Here is a 23,597-nt window from a genome sequence, read left to right as displayed (position 1 = left end):
CTATTTAGGAAAAGTTCTGAGGGAGTCAGACTTGTTCTACATTATTACAATCTCTTAAAGGATTCGCCATAGTACTAAGTTCAAGTGCACAGCACAATGTCTGCTCCAAGATAAGTGCTCATTAAATGTCACAAAGCAATTATCACTAACATTAGAATAGTATAAAATAATTTATAAGCCAAAGTACTAAGTCTGTGTTTACGAAAATATCCAAGCACAGAAAAAAGAACCAGAATTTGAAGCAAACAGAAAAAAACACCCTCACACCCTCAAAACAAAGCAAATCAATTTTCTCTTTTACAGACAAACTGAAGGAGGGGGTGGAAATGTTGTAAGTTAACTGGATTTTCCACGAGGAATGATTTAAATTACCTGTGCTGTGCCAGATTTGCTAGGAAATGGAATAGCTTATATTCTGGACCTTAAAGCATATTTTCCAAGTCTGCTTTCCTCAGCTTTCTCTGAAACTTCTATCTGCAAAACTACCTTAAACAAAATCTTTATGAAGAAATTTTATGTGGAACCAATCAATTCTTTCCTGTGTTCAGAATGTATGGATACAAAATACAGTAGTCTGAAGTTTATGTATTAGGATACTTCTGTAATAGAGAACTAAGTGAATATTAACTACTATGGTTCTGACTGAAAATGACATTATTTTGAAAAACAGATTAATCTTAAGTTGTAACATATATTAACATGTAAAATACATGTTATACTGTTTATGTTCTATTATCTTTCTAATAGTTTTAAACAGCCTTATTTTTAAGCCCTAAAATATTTGTAGAGTCAGAAACATGTACAAGCTTTGCACAAGTGCATACAAGTCCTTTATTTAAATTCCTAAATCATTCCCTAAGTTTACTGTAGTTTATCAATCGTGATATACAATTAGTGACACTTTCTAACATTCTGAGAAGCCATGCATAATTAAATAGTTATATGATAAGCTCCAGACACAATGGCATTAATTTGTAAAAGTGAGCTCAAGACACGCTTACTAATACAAAAACACCTGCCTGGCTCTACCAAGAAGAAGGATGAAACTACAAATTATAGGTGCACAGACTGCAGTTGCCTACAGAACCCTGAGCGCTTGGCTACCACTCTTGTCAAGGCCCTATTCTCAGTCAGCAGTCGCTCATTTAACTCTCTCAGAGTTTGAATTTGCTTTATTTGGTGCAGGTTCTGCAGGAATCAGAACATAAAGAAATAGAAAATAAAAAATAAGAAAATGGAAGAGTACAATAAAAGTATAAAGAATCACAGATAACAATATAAGAAGAAAAAAATTACGACTCTTAAAAGAATATTCCATGAGATTTACCAAGGTAAACAGTGTAGTCCCAAAATTCCATTTCAAACAAAATACATAAGCAAACAAAATCCAGAAAATTTGTCTCCGAAGCCATTCAATAATAATTTTCTAACAGGAAACCAAATAATTCAATGAAACATTTAAGTCTTGAAATTCTAATTCTATGGGCACAATTTCCTATGCATTAGTTTGTTATTTCATAATGTGATAGAGGTATTTTATGCCAGACAATGTGATAAGAGGTAATGAATTAACTATGGTATTTTTTTTTCCTGCAAAGAGTGTTCCTTCAAACACTCTTTCATTCAAAATAAATAGTTATTTCCACAGGTAACGTAGAGTTTGATAAAATATAGTTCTGCCTGTCCACTACTCTAATATCCTTTATTTTCAAAGAAGAACTTTTGTAAATCGATCCCCCGTTCCAGCATTTACTCTCCAAGAAAGAATGTGAAATGTGAAGAAATAATAAACCCCAAATCTTGCCATTATTGTCTAATTTCTTCTATACCTGGAACATCAAAAGTGCCATAAAAATTGATTAACAAAAAGATTTGAGTTTTAAATACTCTCCTAACTCACCTAAAACCTGGATTTAGGAAGAAAGAGAAGCACAAGATATAGATAATTCACAAACTGCACGATCAGCTTTGAGAACAATTAAGGTAAACATAGCATCTGTAACAGTACTGCAAAATTTGAGTTCACAAACAGCACTCTCTCTCACAAGTGGCATGGTTTACTTACTTTGAGCTCTTCTTCCATTTCAGATATTCTTCTTTCTAGAGCTCTTCGTTCCTATATCGATTTAAGGTACCAAAATTAATTACATAATTATCATATTCTTAAATTTTCTTCTAAATCGTGAAATAGTGACACTTTAGAATCAAAAATCAAATCAGGAGCAGTGTAGAAAAAGATGTGATGGCAGTGATGTGTAAAGAGCTTTCCAAAATTTGAGAGAAATAATATGAAATTATTTTTATTCCTTTCTATAGGGTCTTCCTTTAAAGCTTTGCCTTTCTGGTAAGATGATATATAACATGGTCAAACTATTTTTTTAGTTCACATAAAACTTTGGGATAGAATAAACTAATACTCAAGACTGAGGATTATATAATAAGGAAAAAGAAACTCACACAAAGATGCAATTATTCTACAGTGAGAGAAGCAGAAAAGCAAGAAGCAAACATGCCTAAACTATGTGTACTTTAAAGTTTCAAAAGGATCTGAGGGAAGTTCATCTCCTGCACATACAATGTTTACTAGCCATTATTTATCCAATCAATTTTATAGCTTGTATTTAGGTTGACACTGTGTGTAGCATTAATGCAGTGAATCTAATGAAGAAGCAACTGCAGCATTTTAAACTCCCTCATTTCAAAGAGTGACAGGCAAAGGCAACATACATTATTGCAGTGTACTGTTTTCCTCTCCCTCAAATAATAAGCATTCTAGGGTGTTACGCAAAAGCAAGCAGCAGTAATTAATGTGCTGTAAAACTTCGGTTAGGTCATACCGCCCAGAAGATACTGACTCTTGCCGGTCACCTTTCAGATACAAACCATTTAAATTTAGTTTAATCACACTGAAACTGTTTCCAAGACATTCTTTCCCAGATAATTAATTAATGTTGCTATTTAGTAAAGCAGTACATTTACTGTAAATGTTAATATTTTTAGAGCATGGAATTTTAAAAAATAGATGGAATCCTACTCATAGTCTCATAAGTACCATGTTATTCCATTATCAGCATGTTTAAACATTATTACATAGACAACAATGTTATTTTCTATAAACAGACATTTCTCCTAGTTAATAACACAGCCATGACAAATTCATAAACACAACTGTACTTCTCAAAATACTATGACATACAGTGTCATATCTGATCCTCATAACTTTGTGACATATCACAAATAGCACATTTCCTCCAACTCACAGGTAACCTCCCCATCATCCTCAATTTTATTAGGTGCCTTTAAGATTCTAACTACTTAGGGGAAAAGCAAGACAAAAAAATTATACCAGATTGCCTTGTTGACAAATTAACAATTGCAAAGTTGCAGGCAATTTCTTATGATTGACAAATAAATTTATTAACATAAAAAATATGGTTAAGAGAAAATGCATGTAAAGTGCTTAGCTCAGTGCCTGCCTGGTACGTAAGAGAGTGCTGAATAAACGTTAGCAGTTATTATTAATACTATTATTACCAATGTCTTAAATTGAGAGTGGGTTAGCTATTTCATAATTTATCTGCATTTGACAGGCAGAAAAAGAAGGTAAGGTGAGAATGTCAGAATAGGAACATGTGTGTATCGTGTGTGCATAAGCCTAGATAAAAAAAGGATAGACATCAAAATATCAGGTATCTCTACATGACAGAATTATGATTTTATTTTCATCTTTTGTAAAAATTTTTGTAATAAACATATTACTTTCACAAGAAAAACTAAATATTCTTCAAAAATGTAACTGTCTCAAAAAATAAATTTTTGATTATATTCTGTTATCTATGTCTTTCATCTCAACAATTAGTATAGATAATAGAGAAGTAATTTTTATTATTTCCGCACATCTTGGATATAATATTCAGTAACAGTTATATTGTGAAAGGATATAATAATCAACATTAAATTTAATAAAATAAGTGATTCTAAATTTTTAGCAATTACTAGTTACATCAATAGTTTTTGAAATGGCCCAGAACAGTAATTTTTAAAACTTGCTGAAATCATAGTAAAACTAATAGTTATTACAAGGTACAATTTAGTAAATGACAGACGTTAACAGACTGTATTTACTTACATATTCTGTACTTTTTATCATTTCTCTTTTTTTGGTCAAAAAGGTAAATCGGCTATTTTTAAGATGTAATGGGAAAAAATGTTTTTATATCCAATGTTCCTGATTATTTATTCTTTGATCTAGAAATCACAGCTACTCAGGATGTAATTTCTTCTCTGGCTGAGATCTGACAAGTCTAGCCACCACTCACTTTCACTACACACTCTTTGAGCATTTTAACTTTTGATCATTTATACATTCTCAATTGCTCAGATTAAACTTGTAGAGTTATTCCTATGGCCACTGCCAGACCCCTGAGCAATAAATAATAATAATAAATGGAGAGAAACACAAGTGAATATATCATAGCCAGATAAAAAATTGTAGAAAGACATAAAATAGCAAAAGGATTTTCTCATAATCATTTTTTTTGTTTAAAATAACCTACTTAAATATTTATACTCAAAATTAAAGTATTATTAACTTTAAAAAGAATTTCAAAATTTGATGTCCCCCAAATCTTTAAAAACTATACTTCAAGAATGGAAGTACTTCAATTTTGCAAAGCACTAAACTAAATGTATATATGATTGAAATGTTTTAAGGATATCATCACAGAAAATCAGAGTGATAAATGGCATTCCAAAAATATCAGATTCACTATCACAATGTATATAGTTCACAATCAAGGCAAGATACTTTTCTTAATCTATTAAAAGAATAATATGGTAGATTAAGTTTCTTTAACAAGGTAATCTCACACCTAGAGAGACCCCAGAGCACTCTATAAAGAAGCTGGGCTAGGGCCGGCCCCGACAGCACAGAGGTTGAGTTTGGTGCGCTCCGCTTTGGCGGCCCAGGTTTGGTTCTGGGTGCGGACCTCCTCCACTCGTCTGTCACTGGTCATGCTGTGGGGGTGGCCCATAGACCGATAAAAGAGGAAGATTGGCAACAGATGGTAGCTCAGGGTGAATCTTCCTCAAAGAACCTAAGCTAGAAAACATTCATAATTAAATTAATGAATATTAATTTAAACTAATTAAAACTACCATCCATAAAAACAAAACCAAAGGAAACAAACCTACCATTGCTAACACAAAAGAATAAAGGGGAAAATGATTACTTATTCAATAAGACGGACACTTACCCTTTTCTCCATTTCCAATAGTGACCTATCAGCAAATCTTTCTTGTCTCTGAAAGAAAGCAAGAAACATTAAAAGGGATATAAATACAATAAAGATGGGGAGGGGGTGGAGGGAAGACCATGTTAACTCTCCTCTAGTGCTGTGAAAAGAAATCACACTATTCAGGTGGAGTAATACACAGGTTTGAGTAAGGGAAAGAGAAAACAAGGTTTGTAATGAAATAATAAAGAGTTAAAGGAATGCTTAGAAATAGAATGGTCTCCACACCTCTCATGGTCTATTTATCACTTTTTCTCAGGTCTTCACAGAGTTTAGCTGGGGGTCAGGATGAGTGAGTACTGTGGAGCAAAACCCAAGACATCCTAGTTTTCCCTCTGATGCTCCAACTGTCTGCTTTCCTACACCACCAGGAGGAGTGGCTGCTAATCTGAATGGTCAGATTCCAGGACCTTGACTGAAATATAGTTTTGACCAGTTTGAGCGACTCTGTATGCATGCAGCCAGACCAGTAAACTTGTCTTTTTGTCCTCTCTCACAGCTATCTGAGTCCTGCTCGCTCACTCTCTCCTTTTCTTTTCCAATCATCCTCGCTTCAAAATTTGTAAGAAGGTTCATACCCACTGTCACTTATAAGAAATCCCAACTATATAGCTTTTCTTCTCCTGGTGAGCTCAGGTCTCTTTCTTTTTCTGCTTCCTGTATTATGCGATCAATTCAAAGTTGATAAAATCCTGAGATTTCGGGCATGGAAAGGATCCTTGGAATTTTAAGCCAGATGTTGCACCCAATACCAGAGAGCTCTGCATATGGATATTGAGTACAGGCCCAGTTAAAAACAAATGGTATCTTAGTTCTGATTTACATTGACCTCTGTACATAAATCTCCCTTGGGAATCCTGGTCAATTCGCTACAAATGAAGTAATCAAATAGCTCATTCCCCAAAAGCCAATTTGCTGAATAACCAATTTTACCAATTTACCAAAAATGGTTTTTGACAACTTTTAACAAGAATGCTTTATGACTAACCACAAAATATACTTAAAAAGAAAAATATATATATATTTCATCATCAATTAAGCACAATTTCACTGCTTAATATGCTAATTTAAAAAGCATTTCTTTACATAATTTTCTGTCAACCCTTTCAGCATTCAGGTTTTAGTATCATCACGACTTGTTACCAAGTTACTTTTTGATCCTTTTTTCACAATTTCTTTTTTATGGTTATGGAATATTAGATTTAATTTTGGCCAGGTATCCTTTTCTCTGTTGTTTTAAATGGTTTTATGCTTTTGTGCTTACTCTTTCTGGGAAAATAAGTTGATGTATTCCAATTGCTTATTGTTAGAAATCAAATCCAGAATTTCAAATGTGATGAGATTGTTTAAGCTAATTCTGATTTCTTTTCAATGTTGTTAAATTTATTTATATTTCAATTGTTAGAAATATAAAACACAGTCTAATATGCCCCTTGAGGATATGCCAATGAATCCTAGAAACACTTAAAAGACTGAACAATTTAAAAATGATATTCAATTCACCTGAAAGAAATGAGAAATAGCTGGGACAATGCCATCACATATAAGTTATTAAAATTTTAGATAGGAAATTAGGATTTTATTGGGGATTTTTTCATATAGGAATATTTTAGCAATTTTATGATTCACATGCCAATTTCTTAGGTACAAAAATCCAACTTTAGTTAATATTTTCGGTAAATATTCTAGTCAAAGCTGTTGAAATCACAATTACTTAAGCCTGGTGAACTGACATTTGACAAAATGATTATTCATCACACCAATTTCTGGAAAATTAGCCTATTTCCCTCCCTTGGAGACTGTACAGGGAGGAGGTAGCTGGGCTAAGGCAGAATTCAAGGATTTTAGATTCCCTTCATTAAATACTATCAAACAGACCTAAACTTCAAGAGTAATTCTTAACAGGATAATGGTTCCCTTGGAAAAATTCCATGTGACTATCAAAACTGCCACCACTATGTATACATATTCATGAATAGCTATGGAAGTCATGCTAACAAAACAAATCAGGTGGAAGGATTCACTCTAGACTTAAAGGCTCAGATAAATACTCTAAAGTTGAATAAAAAGTTTAATGCTTGTCAGTTTTACTTTTACATATATCCCTAAGTTTTTAAATAACATTTTCACAGTTCTTCCAACTAAGACATTAACTTTGAATATTTACTCAATATCTTATACTCTGAATTACCTTTCCCATTATTATTTAGTATATTGGGCATGATATTCAGAATGCCTGCTAAGGCAGAAACTGTCATACTTTTGAATCCAGTGACTTGTTTCTCTGCCAGAGTTGACAGGATCAGAAACTGGTACATGACCCAAAGGCAGCTTGCTATAGATTGTCCACTGTCCTATGAAATGGTCACTAACAGGACCATGAGCACTAACCAGACTGCTCGATACTGGTAATAACTGGCTAATTCTATCAGTTCCTCTCTCGTGGAGTTTGAATGAGATACACAGAGGAAGAATTAGATGACAAGAGTAGACAGAGGAGCTGAGAAATACAGAGAAGGCAGCAAGCAGTGGAAACACAGATACACTGAATCACCATAATGAGAGAACACTACAGTAGGGAGTGGTGGACATTTTTATTTAGAAAACATTATAATAAAAATCTCTAGAGCTGAAGACATTTTCAGGAAACTAGTTATGATATTTTTATGTGTGGAGGCTCACTAAACTACTAATGCAACCTGAAGAATGATGACATTCCAGCTTACCATAAGTCTAAGTGTAAGCCAGCAAGTTTTAACTTGTGTGACATTCCAAGTCTTTATGACACCTGGCTATGAAATGTGTTTTTGTTTTGCCTTATTTCTCTGTGTATCTTTACAGTAAATCTTCATCAACTGATGGAATCTGAAGAGCCTTCATAACCTCATAAGGTTAGTGTGACCCCTGGAATTTTAGCAGTGTCCACAGTGCATAGACAATTGCTTCACAACATAATGGTGGTTAACAACAAGGACAAAAAGGCACCTGGTAACAAGTTTACGTTCAACATAGGGACTTAATTTAAAAAATTATGAAAAAGATGAGTGTGAAAGAATGGTCAAAGAAAGTATGCAGTCTCTCTTATAGAACTGGAGATACCATTTTAGATCAGTGCTTTCAAACTGGATTCAAAGAGTTGTAATGCAGGAATGTGTTTATGCTAGAAAGTCTCATGTCAAAATCAAATAAGTTTGTTTCCTTAAAAATTACAGGACCCTTGAGAGCCTTTAACATATAAATAGACCCTGTAAAATCTCCAAGACGTCGACTAGATGTAGACAGTACTTCCCAAGTTTCTTGGATCATAAAGTTTTTCTATTTTTGGAAAGGAGTCAAGAGGAGGAGGAGGAGAAATGAGTCTATTACTATCTTCTAGAACTAGTGAGCCACGGAAAAAGAGTCTGGGAAACAATTTCTAGATCATACGCATCCTAGATTATATGTACAAGGTTGCAATCCCAATTTTCTTGTCTAAAATCCGCTCCTCTAAGCTGTTGTATAGAAGGAAGGTAAAAGGAGTTATGACTAAAATTACCTACTGCCAACATTACTATGTCAAATCATTTTTTTTGAATGAACAGGAAATATCCATAATGAATAAAAATTACTGTAAAGAAATTTTATGGCTTTAAGAAGATTTTGTATAGATGCTTTTAATGTCTTGCTACATTGGTATGCTGGAAATAAGCATTTAGATCCTTCATGTACCACAACATAGGTATTAAAAGGCTTAAAAATACTTCAACTTTCTACTATTAGGCTATATTTCTATATTTTTCATTTACTTTAGAAAAAAATAAATGAAGTTATTAGTAAACTGTATCATCCCGACTCCTTCTTGTTAATAAATAAGCTATTATCAGTAACCAAACTTATGTTTAGAAGACTAGAGAATATTTCAGTGCAATTTCTTAGACAGAATAAATCACAACCATTTCTTTTACAGTAACAAAGAGAAAAAGGTACAAACCTGGGTGGCCTTTTCTAATTGCAATTTAAGATCTGTCAGTTCCATATTTGTATCATGTAGCTGTGCTTTCAGCTTTTCATTTTCAGCTAGAATTTGTTCATAAAGCTATAAAAATTAGAGGAGAAGAACAAATTACTTTTCTGCTTTCCTAGTATTTTAAGAAGATTTCCTGTTAATTATTTTGCAATATTAAGAACAGAAAGATTAATGTAACATTTGAGCTATTAAAGGATGCATTAAAAATATATTTCAATGCTTTATGGTTCCAAGGCAGAAATTTTTGGTTATGCAACTATGTTTGTTCCACATAAACACTTAAAAGCTAGTTCCAGTATTTAAAATTTAAGACTTCATTGAAAAATCTGACTTTCCAGTTTCCACTAAAAAAAAATTCAGTTATCTGATAAAGAGGGACCACATATCTGCACAGCAACTACAGCTGCATCTAAGGAGCCACTGCGATCTTTACTTGGGGTCTGTTTTTCTGCCTATCGTTCCCTCTTGAACTCCTGAGACTGAGATGGAGTATCAGTTGCATTTATCATTATACTTGTATTATTTTTATTAAAGTTAAAAGGAAAGTGAAATATTTCTTGAACACTTTCATAACACTTTCTTTCTTTTTCCCTCATCTCTACTACCACCATCATAGATAGCTACAATCATCTCTTATCTAGACTATTCTAATATTAGAATTGTTCTCCTGACCTCTGTTTTACACATAGCAGCAAGAGTTAACTTTTCAAAATGACAATCTCATAATTTTCATAAGCCAACCATTCCGGTAATCCCCATACATTAAAGATCCCTTGAATGGTTTCCCATTGTTCTCAGTATAAGGATAGCCTTAAAACAGCCTGTAAGGGGGACATTGTATGGTCTGGTTCCAGCTACACATCTAGCTGCAATCTCACACCACCATCCCCTCTGCTCTACTAACCATGATGAAAATTTAATTACTTCGACGCATCACATACCCTTCCACTACCAGGTTTATGTGATTGCAGTTCACTCCATCTTTTTTTTCTCCCACTGTTGCCATCTAATTACTAACCAGTCTTCTCTTCTTGACTGAAGCTTCACTTCCTTAGGAAATCCATCCTCAGGCCCTGTCACTTTCCTTTGTTACACACTTTTATGAAACTGTTTCTTTACTTCAGGATAATTGCTTCCACTTTTAAATTATGCATTCATTAGTAGGACGTATGATAATGTCTGTCTCTCACTACATGGAAGATGCTCATACGAGAGGGACAGCATCTATCTGCACTGCCCCTGAGTAGAAGTTCACTACTTAGCACAGTTCAGTGTTCAGTTCTTTACTGAATGAATGACTGAATCTTATTCATAATGTAAACTGACTCTCCTACCCTTGCTGATTTGGCTTTTAAGAAAGTGAGTTAGCTGCCAAATACCTGGGGACGTGTACAAATACCACAAGCCTTCTTTTTCTCCAACAAACTTCATCAGGTTTATTTCAATCTCATATTAAGAAGAATCACGACAGTCAGAATCCTAGACTGCTGAGCTTCCAGGATAATTCTTAAGAGCACTTGAGCTACCGCAAGTTTTTCAGCTACCTAGGAAAACTTATACTCGCCCAGAGAAGCCACATGTTTTGTGTGGCTTCTTCCTAGTAACAAATAGACAGAGAAAAGTGTGTGTGCATATGCACACAAACCTCCCCTTACCCGCCCGCCGACCTACTCAATCCCCCTCTTCAGTTTAATGACAGTATGACAGTACTGGCCTGAGATACTGCCATGTGAAATAAAGTCCTGGGTACTTTTCCCTTTCCTCTAAAAAACAAAAAAACCCCAGCTATTTATATTCTACTTATGATTAATTGTCCAAAACTGAAAATTAAAGTAAGTTATTTCAAGATACTGATTTCATTATGAGTTTCTAGGAATAATATTCAAACATAAATATCTCAACAAACAGATTACTTTTAATTAAATGTCACTCAATAACCAAGTACCTTTTTAAAGTCAGTTGAGTCATCCCTCTCTAGCCTGCTACCGTGAGGTTTTCTTTCTTCTAAGTAACCGTAGGATCCAGAGCGACCCAGCAAGGAATCATAGCGATCACCAGCTGACGTGGAAGTGGTTTCATATCTTCAAAAGATGAGTTTAAGTCAAAATCTTTATAATAGGCTTTCACAACTTACATTAGCATGTATCCTAGTATTTATTAACTTTGATATTCCAAAAACAGTAGGTAACATTCTGCCCCCTGTTATTTAATCAACTTTTATAATATATAATAAACGGGAATTTATTTTTAATACTACTAATTTCCATTATTTGAGGAAGGGATTCAATATTTCTATATCTGAAAATCAAAAGTGGTTTTACATCATGATAAATTATTTCAACAATTTTAAATTGTACATATTTTTTCACATTTTAACATCTCTGAAATCAGAATGTGGTTTACAATTGATGGTGTATTATAGTTTAACTGGTAGTACTTTCCCTTGTTTTAAGTAGAATATAATTCTAATTTAAAATTGGTAACAGTCTATCCAGAGTGATAGATAACAGGTTTGTCCTAAAGAAAAACACTATCTCTCATTTGTAAATGAGAATTCTCATATTATCTGGTTCTGAATTTAGGTTACCTTTTCTGATAAATACCACTGCCTCTATATTTCAAGTCAGTAGAATTATCAGTACAGTCGGCCCTCCGTATATGAGGGTTCTGCACCCAGGGATGCAACCAACCATGCATTGAAATGCCTTTATGATGGTTGGGCCTGTGCTTAACACCTACAGACACTTTCTTCTTGTCATTATTCTCCAAATAATACAGTGTAACAACTATTTACATTGTATTAGGTATTATAAGAAATCTAGAGATGATTCAAAGTACAAAGCAAGATGTGTGAAGGTTATGTGCAAATACTATGCTATTTTATACGAGGGATTTGAGCATCTGTGGATTCTGGGGTGGGTGGGGGCACAGTGTGTCCTCAAACAAATCCCCCCTCAGCTACCAAGGGACAGCTAGATATAAAAATTTGTTCTTGGGTTTACAAGGCTTTGGGTAACAATTATGGGCAAGAGAAAAGGAATGGAGATTAGATTCAAGGATATCGTGGAGGTTTTCTGAAAAGATAAGCGATTTTGAGCTGGATAGATGACACTTTTTAGTGTCTGCATTGAATTTCTTTCATCTAAAGTAGGAATAAAAGAGAAGATTCTGATAGCCAATAAAATAAATTTCTGGTGGGTTTCATTAGCCCCTGATGTTAATAACGAGACAGTCAATGTTGAAGTAACTTAGGAAGCTTAGGAAAACTTAAGAAAGTTATCACTGTTTTAAAGACTTAGGAAAAATATTCTTTCTTAGTGACTTAGTGTGACGATTGAACTAGACGTAAAGCCTTTGACAAAGAAAGCTGGTAACAGCTATTAGGTCATCTAAGTATCTATACATTTTTATTACTCAATTCTATCAACTTACAAAATGCACGAATATCTAGCAATATATTTTTAGAAAGGATAAAAATGAGAAAAAAGTCAGTACAAAAAAGAAGTAAAACATACCTAGAAATGGAATCCGTCTAGAAAAAAAGAGAAACAAACATAGGCAGGCTAAGTTCCTACTCTTTCATTAAGGTAACTTACTGATTAGTCAAGTAAATTTAACATAACACCAATACTGTTTTCACACCATTAAACTAACATCTATTTACTACTTACATTTTAACTGTAATGTGGTTGCTTTTAAAAATAAGTTCTAGAACACAGAGGCATTGTCTATTTTTACATGCACAACACCATACAGTTAAATTTGGCAGTCTATGGTCTTCTTTTGTGAATTCCTACAAATGCCACTATACATTATTTTTTAATCAGAAGAAAAACTGAGAGAATAAGACACATATCCATTACTTATACCCAGTCAGCAGGAGAAAGTAACATATTTACATTAAGGAATGTAAAGTTTACTATGCGACATCTATATCAAGTTTACTATGTGACATCTCAAAGCAGCAATTTTTCTCATTTTTCTGTTTTGGAAATCCAGCTACACATTCCTTCAAAGTTTAACAATTAGGGGATAGGAAACTATGATTACTTTAATTTTCTCAAGCAAGTGGTACGCTATATTGAAGTTCCAATAACTTTTTTTTTTTTTTTGAGGAAGACTGGCCCTGAGGTAATAGCCGTGCCCATCTTCCTCTACTTTATATGTGGGATGCCTGCCACAGCATGGCTTGATAAGCAATGAGAAGGTCCCCACCAGGGATATGAATGGGCGAACCCCGGGCTGCTGAAGAGGAGCACGAAAACTTAACTGCTGCACAACTGGGCCGGCCCCTCCAATTAACTCTTCTTATCCAAATAGTGAAATAATTAATACAATAAAATAGTCTTATTGGGGGCCAAAGCAGTACTTTTTTGATGGTCATCTTTAACTGTTCTCTTTCTATTGAAACACTCACTGAATCCATACTTTTCTATAAGGTAACTATTCAGAAATGGTTTGTTAAATTCTTGAATTTAGATATTTGTATTTTCCCATTATATTTATCTTCAAATGCACTGTAAAATTACTGGGTTCCTTTGGGACAACCTGAAGTCTAATTTGGACTAAAAATGTCGTACTAAAAACTACTTAAATTTCCTTTGCAAAACCAATTTTGTACTTGCTTCCTATTTTTTTGACGTAATAGTTTATTTATTCTTTAGTTTTATAACAACAACTTTGAAGTTAAATTTCAATTTTCAAGATATCATTCAAATTCATAAGCTGCTAAGAGAGTAGATCTTGAAAGTCCTCATCACAAGAAAAAAATTTGCAATTACGTGCAGTGATGGATGTTAACTAGACTTATTGTGGTGATCATTTTGCAATATATACAAATACTGAATCATTATTTTGTACACCTGAAATTAATATAATATTATATGTCAATTATATCTCAATAAAAAGAAAGAAAAGAAATAAACAAGATATCATTCAAATTCAGGAAAATATCCATGCGTGAAATAAAATGTGCACATATCAAACAAGAAGATCACATTTCACCTCAGTTTGCACTGTGACTTAAATTTTTAAGAATAAATAATAACTCCAACTAGTCAAACAAATCACTCAAATTCTATTTCTTTGTCTTTAAAAATCATAGCACTGTCATTGGTTATATTTTGTATTTTAAAAATTTTTGTAAAAGACACGTAACATAAAATTTACCATCTAAACCACTTTTAAGAGAATAGTTCAGTAGTGTTAATTATAGTCACATTGTTGCGCAACAGATCTCGGGAACTTTTTCATCTTGCAAAACTGAAACTCAATACCCACTGAACAACTCCCCATGTCCTTTCCGTTTCTACAAGTTTGAATACTTCAGATATCTCATGTAAGTGGAATCATACAGAATGTCTATTTTGCCAGCTTAGCATAATGTTGCTTAGCATAACGTCTTTGCTTTTTGTGTTTTAAATTTGTTTTCCAAAGTAAAAATACCCTTTTAATTTTTCTGATTATGGTACCATAAGCTCATATAAAAGTACCACAGTATAAAAAGTTCTTCTATAATTCCCCATCCCTCCAACCCCCTAGATAACCAGTGCTAACCTGCTGTACACAAATCCATGTGAACACATAAAATATCTATGTAAATACATTTTATTTTGCTGCTATGAACACCTATCTTTACACACTTTAGTCATTTTCTTGGGAATACATTTCTAGAAGTGGAATTGCTAAGCTACAAGACAAACTTTTTTTTTTGTATTGCTAAACTGATCTACAAAAAGGAAGAATTTATTATAGCCCCAAATCTTATATGAAAACGTGTATTTCAATACCAACCATGCCATTAACCTTCACAAATTTCACTTTTATATTCATTGTTGTATCTTTGTTTATTAATGAGATTAAGTGCATTTTCGAGCTTATTGTTAATTCATAATTTTTCTTTAGTAAAGTTTATAAACTTCATGTATTCTGCCTCCATTTATTTTTTACTTTTTTTTTTTTTTTGCTGAGGAAATTCACCAAGAGCTAACATCTGTTGCCAATCTTCCTCTTTTTGTATGTGAGCTGCTATCACAGCATGGCCACTGACAGAAGAGTGGCGCAGATCTGCACCCGGGAACCGAACCTGGGCCACCAAAGCGGAGCACACCACACTTAACCACTAGGTCACCGGAGCTGGCTCATGCCTCCATTAATTTTTTTACTGAGTCTTTTGTATAGTACAAATGTTCATCTTTTAAATGTTATAAAAGAGGGAAAAGCTTACTTTTAATTGAGCAAATAAGTGTCTCAACTTTAATAAGGATGTCTTTTCTGCCAGATTCTAGCTTTATATGTTTAAATAATCAAATCTGTTAATCTTTTATTTACGGTTTCTTGCCCTGGTGTCATATTTAAATTCTTACTAATGTTCTTTGCATGGTAAAAATTTTACCATCCAACAGCTTAATAAAAGCAAATCATAATAACCCAAACAACAGAAGCCTTATTTTTGGAAATAACGAACAATATCATGAGAAAAATAATTCAAATTTTCTGTGATAAAATTTTCTCTTAATTTATATCCTGAAGGCAGATAGCTTATGCTTCACATGCAATTCAGAATTCTCAAGAACTTTTGAATATCTTACAATTTACTTTTCTCTGAAGCAAAAAGTACATGCCAGAGAGCCATTTTTCAATGTGGGTAAGTTAACTTGACTCTACAAACTGAACAGAAGTTTTGTTATCAAACACTTCTGATAGGATAACACTTTTGAGGTGATAACACTATTTCAGAAAACACACAGAAGAATTTTGCTGCTCATTACTTTTTCACAAAAAAGGACTAATGCTACAAATTTTCAAAAGAAAGCAGCACACTTATCGGGTGAAAGTACTTTTCTAGTCTATTGTAGAAGACACTGTGGGTTAGTGTCTTGATGTCCATTCTTCTTTTTCCTCATGGTGTAGCAGTCATTAGTTTTAGGTGAGAAGGTATGTAGCCCACAATAGTAGCAAAATGATGCAATATCTCAGTGGTGGCCCTTGCCTAGCCTGAGTCAATTATTATAATCCTAGCCCTTGAGGTAAACCAGCCTGAGGATAAAGCTGAGATAGAGAGTTGCATAATGCTAGCACAAAACAGGATCTAAACAATCATCAATTTAAAATGAAGAAGAACTATTGAAATTGTTTGGAACTAAGAAAATTCTTCTTCTTACAAAAACGTTCTACTCAACCTTAATGTATCGCACATGAAATTTTCATGGTAAAACTTAAACACAACATATATATATATATATGCTTCAAAGTCCTAACTTTGGAAGCCAGAAAATCTTTTCCCTCCTATCCTAGCCTGGTGGGATGTGGGGTCTGTGTGATAAGGCAGTGAGAAGCGTCAGCTGGGGATGGTTTATTGAGTCCCTCCCTCCTGTTTACCTGTCCATTGTTTTTCCTTGAAAGATGGGAATTCATAAGGTATCACTGGGGAAGGAAGATAATGGACAAGTTTAGAGAATACAGTAAACAAGGGACAGGTGAACTGGAGGAGTGCTGACAACTGATAGGCAAAGTGTCTAAAGGTGACAAAACTTAAGCCCTGCAAATAATTTACCCTTGGAAGTAATTAATTCCTCAATCTCTCTGTCTGGCCAAGTAAAGATAAAACAGAAATACCTTTTGGGTCAAAATAGGCAAACTTGGCCCTAAAAGTAATGTTCACATTCACCTAGCACAGGTAATCAACTTCTGATCACTTTATACTATTGTAGATCCTTGATGAGTAAAAGGAATTTTAACTGCTCTACTTAAGAACTCCAGGTCAAAATGAAGAAGATACAACCAGAATGCCATTTCAGACCAGATAGTGCTGAGTTTATAAGATTAGATCTAACCCATATTGTACAGCTCTACCCCATGTGAACAGAGCTCTTTAAAGTATGTCAGCTTTCTGCATGGCCAAACAATAGGGAATAGGGGTGGGGGGGGTGGGGAAACTAGTGGAAAGAAACTTTTACCATTTGCTAGCTATGCAACCCTATGTCATTCAAACTTGCCTTAGTTTCTTTATCAGTACTGAGAAAAAAAAGTCTTTTTCAGAAGATTGTTGGGAAAATGAGTTGTGATAATGAATGTAAAAGTCCTTTGGAGACACTAAATTTCTAAACAAATGTAAAGAAAGTTAAAAAAAGGCACATTGCCTTCTCTACAACATCACTTTACCATTTCCAAAACTAAAATCTGGGTACGTTGAAGTATCCACTACTTCTGAATATCATTTGGATACTTTCTTTGGTCAAGGGTACCATTCTCTTTCTTGTTCAACTTTGAAGATTAATTTACATACAATAAACAATACCCACTTAAAGACTATACTGTTTGATGATTTTTGACAGTTGTGTATATCCATAAACCACCACTACAATCAAGATCCAGAACATTTCCATTACCTAGAAAATATTCTTTGTGCCCCTTTCCAGTCCCTCCACCCCTGATCCCAGAGAACCACTGACAGTCTATCCCCAGAACGGAGGTACAGTGTGCAGTAACTGTCTTGCATGAATGAAGATAAAACACAAGTAAAGAGTGATCCTTAAAAAATATGAATACTTACGAATACAAAAAATAGTGCTTTTTACCTGAGTTTCTTTCTTATTGGATCCCTCTTCTGTATCTGATTGTTGATCTTGTTCATTTTCATCACTCTAAAATAGATTGTCAATTTACTTTTAGAAAAGTAAACATAAATTTCAAACAGCTGATATTTAAATACTTCAGGGCCTTTCTAACTTAAAATGACCCTTGAGAAAAATCTACCAGGCAATGAATCAAAAGGAAAACTGACTTTTAAGTGGGAATTTTTCTACCCTATTTAGAGGAAGACTATTTTCTCTGCATGGCACAATCTAAGTAGGTTAGCATATATGGTGAAGAAAGACCATCTTCCTAACCACCTCATATTGAGGATGACGAAGCTGAAGTCTTAGCATGAGAGGAGAAGATATTCCATTTTACATTGTAATGATACTGCTTGTACTTTAATATTCAATATAATAGCCACTCAACTCTAATGAGGCTGCAAAAATAGAAAATTCACTGTCTTACGTAAGAAAAGCTGGATTCTATAAGCTTGGCAAGATTTATGCAGTGGTCCCATTACGTTTAGGTAATTCACTCATCTAGAAATTTCTTGGGAGTTTACAGCACACCAAATAGACAATCTAGGTCTCAGCAGGCTACAAGCCTAGAATCCCAGACAATGGGAATATTCTACTGGACGGCCTTGAACATTTCAACAAACCTTAAGGGACTGAAAGAACACAGAAATCTGTGTTCAAACATATGTAGCTCAGGCTTACTATAAAAATACCATAGGCTTTAAAACTACATCATCCTAATTTCGTATTGCTGTAGCTATTTTCAGCTATGTGACTTGGGGTAAACTTATTTAAAACTTTTTTGAGTCAATTATCTCATCCATAAAGTGGGGATAAAAACTTTACAGAAATGTTCTAAGGATCAGAGACTCTTTGCACAAACTATCATTGTGGTATCTAGCAAAAATGATATGGGAAGTCATTAAGTGAACAGGAGAAATCAATGCTGCTGCTGCTAGTATTAGTTATTAACATAAATATATTAATTCTGCATCATAAGCTCATTGTCTTTATGCATTACAGTTTCATGGGAGAAGACAGAACTGGAAATTAAAAAACTGAGGAGGCTCAGAGGTCCTCAAAAGTAGTAACTAAAAAAAAAAAAAGTAACCTAATAAAACAACAGAGCAAACAGTTGCCTAACTACACACCACTGGCCCTTTGATAGAGCCCTTGGTTTTTTTCATATGTTGTCTGATATCAGGTTCAAAGTGTGGCTAGGACGAGAACGGAGACCTGTACTTTGATGGCTGATTAGAACACAACTCAAAGCAGGCTCAAATTAAAGAGATGAGTATTGCCAATATGTATCTCAGAAAGGATCCTGATAAGGCTGGTTAAGTGTATAACTTCAGAAAGTGGAGTTTTGAAGGGAGAGCTGGTCTAAATAAAACTGGGCAAAAAGAAATACTATACAATAAAAACAGCTTTGTCTATGAAACTCCTAATACATATGAGTTACTAAGAAGATGAAATAATTTTAAGTATAGAAGAGTTACTATGTTAGGGTGCTAAGACTGAGGTTTTATTTTACTGTTATTAAAATATTACTGGGCAATCAATTAAAATCAACCAGACATCACACACTTCCTGATGGAGGAACAAAAATACCTTGTCATAAGACTATCAAAGCAGAATCTGATTGGTTTTTCTACCTGGAACGACCAATTTATAGGAAACATAAAAAACTACACAAATGTATTAAACTACACTTCAGTGTTATGATAAACTCAGGCCATTTGAAAGTAATTGTAAGGAAGAAAAAAATGAGATGGAGGGAGAAACTTCCTGATTAAAAGAGACCTTAAAGAATTAACTAATCACAATATATGGTCCTAATTTGAATCTTAATCAAACCAGCAAAGTGTCTAACTACAACCACAAAACATTTATAGCAAATAAGAGTCAACTGGACATTGAAACTGACTAGATATTCAAATTAAGGATTTACTGTTAATTTATTTAACAATAAATGTGATCATGGTATTGTGATCCTTTATCATGTGAAAACATATTGTAGTTACTTTGATCATTTTTAAAAAATATAATCTTAATTTTTAAAAAGTCTTTATCTCTTAAAATGCATACTGAAATTTTCAGAGATGAAATAGTATGTCTAAGATTTTCTTCAAAATAATATGGGAGTTTGGGAGGTGGTGGGGATTTAGCTGAAAAAATGGGATACGTATGGTGGGCTCATTCTACTTTTCTGTTACTTTTGTATATTTGAACATTCTATATTAAAAATTAAAATAAAAAATGGGAAAAAACAAGCAGCTAAAAAAAGCCAAAACAAATTATGTTTGCCTTTCTGTAGTTATATGTTATAGTGAAACACTACAAATTTCACAATAACAGTGCTACCCCACAGCTCTTCTTTCTCCTGCATATGAGTACCAATGTGAGGCATATACTCAGTGATCAGGAAAGAAAATTAAATTTTATAGGATTAATTATTATAATTTGATAAGTAAAGCACTGCTTCTATCCAGCATCACTCAGAAATAATTATTATGCATATCTTATAATCATACTGATGAAAATGGGATTAAATGTGTAGCATCTTTCTTTCAAGAATCTCTAAGATAAAGGAGCAATTTAGCCATTATACAATAAGTGCTATATGCATGCCGAGCTGCAGTCATTATTATTTTTATTCCAAAACTGGGACAGAACTCCTACTTTTAAGTAATACCAAAAATCTAAGTAGTCATTAACTATGCTGATGAAGAAGAACTTTTCTGATTTAATAACTCAGCTCAAAACACACAGTGATGATCTAAATATATAATCTGAGGCATATAAGAAATTATTAGTGTGGACTTTTAGAAAGATTAAGCATACTATCAAGTAGTTATATTTTAATAGGTTCTCACATCTTGTGTCCAAAACGAAACTCCTGTAGATCTTCTTTTCTCTCTTGGTCGCCGTCGTTCTCGGATTGATTTAGGCTGTGATTTATCCTCTCCTTCTTTTTCCTCTTCTTTCTTTTCTCCCTCTGTTAAGGATTACAATGAACCATATGATGGCGATGTATCTTGACAGTATTTGGCAATGTAAATGTAAAAACAATTCTAAGTCAATCTCCTTTATGGAGTCTTCTAAAATTCTCCAATCACAATTAATTTTTGCTCCTCTCAGTGCTCATATAACACTTGGTTTAAATATGTATCTATATCTCCCATTAGATATGTACTTGAGGATCAAGACAAAAACAAATTTTAATTACTTCATTCTCCTATTGCCTAAACCAAAAATTTCACTCAAAAGATAGTATCTGCTGCACAGAAAATAACTGACTCCTATGAAAAGAATGGGGCTCTGATAGGGAGACAGTTACCATACCCAAAGTTGAGGCTCAAAGAAAAAACCCAAACAGGTTGTTTTTGTGTGTGTGTGAGGAAGACCAGCCCTGAGATAACATCTGCTGCCAATCTTCCTCTCTTTGCTTGAGGAAGATTGTTGCTGAGCTAATATCTGTGCCAACCTTCCTCTATTTCGTACGTGGGATGCCGCCACAGCATGGCTTGCTAAGCGGTGTGAAGGTCCACACCTGGGATCCAAACCTGTGAAGCCCAGGCCAACGAAGCAGAGGGCACGAACTTAACCACTACGCCACCGGGCTGGCTCCAAAACCAAACAGTTTATAATGATGGAACAGCTAGCTAGTAGGCATCATACAAATTATCTGCTTCTACTATTCTCAGTCCTCATTTAGCAGTAGAATAAATATAGTATTCATTTCATTCCCACTAGATATTATCTAAGAGCAAGGCTTTTTTTTTCTGGAAAAAATATTTATCTTATACTAAAAACAAACCAACATGGAGAAAGTGATGTTAGCATCATGGTGGAGTGATGCCTTAGCCTCTCCCCCTAAGATACAGTGAAAAGGACATTCAAAACCAACAGAGGAGATTCACACAACAAAGTAGAGGTCTGAGAGATCCATGCAGCCATACGTCTGAAGGTAGAGGTGCTGGATGCCCAAGAGGCAGTGGAAGGAGGTAAGGGGATCTCCTCTCCATCCCCCAATGGCAAGGCATAGGGTGCGAGACCATGCAGCTCTGAGAGGAGAGGGGAGAGAGCGCTGCCCTTCGTGAGAACGACTTTGCTCTTGGAGTTGCCTCCCAGCCCATGGGAAAGCTCCACACCAAGGAGGCTAAGCAATTGCAGGGGTGTCTTCACCAAGTCAAGCATCTCAAGAGGGCAGAGAGCAAGTGCAGACTGGGAGCACTCCCAGGATCACACATGCCAAACAAAAGAGGCCCTCCAATCATCTCGGGTACCAGACTGCCCAGTTGGAAGAGCAACAGAGCCCCACTGAGTGCCTGTGAATATGTTTGTGAAGCAGTGGCAGCAAGCATACAAATGCAGACGGGCCCGGTCAGCATAGCTTCCAAAGAACAGGCACAGCTGCCAGCAGGGACCAGAGTGGGCCTAGAATACACAGTTCCTGCCCTGCCCCAGTGGTGGTAGGTGGAATCTGGAACCAGACACTATCACTGTGCAAAGGCACAAATCCACCCCATCAAATAGTATGAGTAAGCATATTAACAGTCCAGAATGAGAAGGAAAATTACAAAAAACCCAGAAATCATTCCTGAAGGCACAGAAATTTACAATCTAAACGACACAGAATTCAAAACAGCTATCATAAAGAAACTCAATGAGTTACAACAAAACTCAGAAAGACAGTTCCATGAAATGAGGAATAAAATTAATGAACAGAGGGAATTCTTCACAAAAGACACTGAAACTCAAAAAAACCCAAAATACCAATCAGGAATGTTGGAGATGAAAATACAATGAAAGAAATTAAAAAAAAAAAATCTGTATTCCTTAAATAACACAGCTGATATTATGCAGGACAGAATTACCAACTTAGGGGACAGAAATATAGAAATGCTTCACATGGAGGAGAAGGAGAGAGAGCTAAGACTAAAAAGAAATGAGAAATTCTCTGAGAAATATCCAAATCAATTAGGAAATGCAACATAAAGATTATAGATATTCAAAAGGGTGAAGAGAGAGAGAAAAGAGCACAGAGCTTCTTCAAAGAAATAACAGCAGAGAACTTCCCAAACCTGGGGAAGGGGCTGGAATTACAAGTATTAGAAGCTAAAAGAACTCTTAATTACATCAATGTAAAAGGAACTTATCCAAGGCATATATTAGCAAAACTGGCAAAAAACAACAAAGAAAAAATATTAAGGGCAGTAAGGCAAAAGAAAATAAATTACAAAGGAACCCCTATCAGCCTTTCAGTAAATTTCTCAGCAGAAACCTTACAGGGCAGGAGAGAGTGGAATGACATATTCAAAACTCTAAAAGACAAAAACTTTCAGCCAACAATACTCTGTCAACTGAAAATATCCTTCAGATATCATGGAGAAATAAAAAACTTTCTCAGATAAACAAAACCTAAGGGAGTTCATCACCACAAGACCCTCCCTACAAGAGATAATCAAGAAGGCCCTCATACCTGAAAAAAAATAAAGAGTTTACAAAGCCTTGAGCCAGAAGAAAAACAGGCAGACAAAATCAGAAAGCTGCAGCTATCATAACAGGTTAGCAAATGTAATTATAACATTAAAGATAAAGGGAAGAAAAACATCAAATATAATATAATCATTTCATTTTAACCACAAACTCTTAACACAAAATGGAATGAGTTGTGATGACAATAACTTTGATGGG

General features: G+C 34.4%; 1 protein-coding gene and 1 long non-coding RNA gene across 9 annotated transcripts in view; one reads left to right on the top strand and one right to left on the bottom strand.

Annotated features, from left to right (window-relative positions):
• The window catches only part of LOC124230178 (uncharacterized), an 82,705-nt gene extending 67,390 nt beyond the window's left edge, over nucleotides 1–15,315 (top strand). For both annotated transcript variants that reach the window (XR_006886098.1, XR_006886097.1), the window contains exons 3-4: nucleotides 8,136–8,185; nucleotides 13,420–15,315. This is a non-coding gene — a long non-coding RNA (uncharacterized LOC124230178). The remainder of the gene's footprint in view (nucleotides 1–8,135; nucleotides 8,186–13,419) is intronic.
• The window catches only part of PPP1R12A (protein phosphatase 1 regulatory subunit 12A), a 152,203-nt gene that overhangs the window by 2,601 nt on the left and 126,005 nt on the right, over nucleotides 1–23,597 (bottom strand). For 3 of the 7 annotated variants that reach the window (XM_046645967.1, XM_046645966.1, XM_046645962.1), the window contains 8 exons: nucleotides 20,774–20,895; nucleotides 17,880–17,945; nucleotides 12,816–12,832; nucleotides 11,246–11,381; nucleotides 9,265–9,369; nucleotides 5,256–5,303; nucleotides 2,066–2,116; nucleotides 1,020–1,188 (listed from right to left, as the gene is read on the bottom strand). In XM_046645967.1, coding sequence (XP_046501923.1) covers nucleotides 1,054–1,188; nucleotides 2,066–2,116; nucleotides 5,256–5,303; nucleotides 9,265–9,369; nucleotides 11,246–11,381; nucleotides 12,816–12,832; nucleotides 17,880–17,945; nucleotides 20,774–20,895 — 680 coding nt within the window. In that variant the 3' untranslated portion in view covers nucleotides 1,020–1,053. Of the gene's footprint in view, nucleotides 1–1,019; nucleotides 1,189–2,065; nucleotides 2,117–2,837; nucleotides 2,869–5,255; nucleotides 5,304–9,264; nucleotides 9,370–11,245; nucleotides 11,382–12,815; nucleotides 12,833–17,879; nucleotides 17,946–20,773; nucleotides 20,896–23,597 lie in introns of those variants that run through there. The other 4 variants (XM_046645968.1, XM_046645963.1, XM_046645965.1 and 1 more) reach the window with 3 other exon arrangements.

Source organism: Equus quagga, chromosome 19 (genome assembly GCF_021613505.1).
Source record: "Equus quagga isolate Etosha38 chromosome 19, UCLA_HA_Equagga_1.0, whole genome shotgun sequence".
NCBI classification, from domain to species: domain Eukaryota; kingdom Metazoa; phylum Chordata; class Mammalia; order Perissodactyla; family Equidae; genus Equus; species Equus quagga.
The sequence above is the reverse complement of the archived record's forward strand: the minus strand, read 5'-3'. Positions and strand labels throughout refer to the sequence as shown.